The sequence below is a fragment of the Haplochromis burtoni genome, unplaced genomic scaffold (assembly GCF_018398535.1).
Source record: "Haplochromis burtoni strain Fernald_Lab_line unplaced genomic scaffold, NCSU_Asbu1 Contig_5144, whole genome shotgun sequence".
Lineage (NCBI taxonomy): Eukaryota > Metazoa > Chordata > Actinopteri > Cichliformes > Cichlidae > Haplochromis > Haplochromis burtoni.
The window spans coordinates 1-2,143 of record NW_024587505.1 but is presented as its reverse complement, the minus strand read 5'-3'; the positions used below and the strand labels follow the sequence as shown (position 1 = coordinate 2,143).

General features: G+C 41.9%; 1 protein-coding gene across 1 annotated transcript; it reads right to left on the bottom strand.

Moving 5' to 3' along the window:
- Positions 1–6: 6 nt before the first annotated feature.
- LOC102305404 (tyrosine-protein kinase transmembrane receptor ROR2) lies at positions 7–2,136 on the bottom strand (the record flags this gene model as incomplete). Its single annotated transcript, XM_005953541.2, has 1 exon — positions 7–2,136. A coding segment is annotated over one exon (1,260 nt), but the record flags the coding sequence as incomplete, so codon positions are not given.
- Between the last annotated feature and the right edge of the window lie 7 nt (positions 2,137–2,143).

The following is a 2,143-nucleotide window of genomic DNA, read 5'->3' as shown; positions in this document are numbered from 1 at the left end:
AAAAAAAAAATCAAACCAAAGTAATAAATTACAGATCTATTCAGCTGGGTATAAAAGTTAATGTTAACAGTACCAAATTCATGGAACACGTGTCGTGAGGAATAAAAACTGTCTCTGGCCTGAAAATGATCAAAATAAGGGTGTAAACCTTTATTGTTCTGATGGATGGAAATGTGTGTTATACGAAACCATTTTAATGAAAGAAAAATCAATTCTGAATCAGTTCTATACACCATAAACTGTTGTTCTGCATTCACAGACAATACAATAATAACATAAAAAGCAAGCATAAAAACTGGGGGTACAAGAGTTGCAAAACACTTGTTCAGCACAGTAGAACCTTTTCACTTCTGAGTTATCAAATATCCATTTTTTCATTTCAATGAACAAAGTCTTTTAGGAATCATCTCAGCCTTCGTTTAACAATCAGTTTCCATGAGTAAGTTGAAGGTATGGCATCCAAGAGTTAATGGTGGCACTGATGGCAAGATCATCATCCATATTACAGTCCACACAAACTGTCTCACTGGCACGTGAAAATTAAAAATCTGGTAACACCGTGAGCATTAGAGAAGGTAAACAATCTACCATTGTAAGAAAAATTCTAAAATACTTTTCTAAAGTTAAGAACAAGTTTTATGTTGCACAGCAACTGAAAGAATATCACTTCTTCCAAATGGCAACATTTAAAAAAGAGGAATAGCACAATTCATTTTACTTCATCACAGGGGTTTGAGAGGTACAAACATGGGACACTATATACAAAGACATTTATTCACGGTTGTGGAAAAATGGCTCCCTTCATTCAATGTGTTCATAGAATTTTGGGCAAAAATAGCACAGCTGGCATATTATTTCAGATCTACTGTCCTTCAGTTATGTGTCAGACAAGTGGATCGCCAATTCTTCAGTCTGAGGAGCCTCACTTTCACCTAGTAATTCTGTTTCTGGCACTGCCAAGTCCTGGTTTTGGTTCAGTTCTTCCTCTGATGCCCCATCAGCCAATTCTTCATCGTTGGTCTTAGAGTTCTCATTTATCATTGCTGTTCTCTCTGTGGCAGAAGTGTTGGAAGGGACAGTGGTCACATATCCTGTAGATGTGGATCCACTGCCACTATGCTGAGAACCTGATTTGGTAACCATTTGTTGTGGGTGGTGGATCTGCTGGTGTGGCATTGCCATCGGTATTTGCATGGGGTAAAAGTTCTGCAGGTATGGGTAAGCTGGAATTGGGTGATATCCATTGACAGGGATGTAGAGCTGTGGGGGCACCATTGGCCGATGTAGTTGACCCTTTATTGGCATGAATTGGGGCTGATGGAATGGTGAGCTCTTTTTAGGGCTGGTGTATCTTGATGCACTTGTTGTATTTATGCTAAGGTTGCTAACAGGGCTGGTGCTAAGAGAGCTGGTCTGGGTAGTATTATTGCTAGTGCCAGACACCTGAGCAGAGCCATTATAGTTGGACAGGCTCTCCCAGGAGCGCAGACGTGCATGGATGTCTTTGAAGCGAGTTCTCCGGGCTGGGACTTCACTCCAACACTCCAGCATAAGGTTGTAAATCCAGGCCGGGCAGTCATCTGGACAGGGCAGTAACTGGTGGCTGCGCACCATGTCAATTACATCCTGGTTAGAGTAGCCACAATATGGCTGAAGACCATAACTGAATATCTCCCACAGCAACACTCCATAAGACCAGATGTCAGAGTCGGTGGAGAATTTGCCATGCTTAATAGCTTCTGGGGACATCCAACGAATAGGGAAAGGACTTGTTCCCATGAGACTGTAGTAATCAGCAGAGTAAACATCTCTGAATAGCCCAAGATCCAGGATTTTGATACCGAGTTTTTCAAACACAAGAATGTTTCGAGCAGCAAGGTCTTTATGGACTATCTGCTGGCTGGAAAGGTACTCCATTCCAGAAGCAATCTGGGTGATAACATGAATAAAATCAGCTTGCTCTAGAGTGGATTTGATTGTCTTGTCATCATCTGAGCTGCCAACATCGGAGTTAGGGGAGCGCATTACCAGATACTCATGCAAGTCACCAAGGCTGGAATAGGTGAAAATCATGCTCATTGGCTGCTCTTTGGTGACCACGCCAAGCAAACAAACAATGTTTGGGTGCTGCAGATGGAAACGG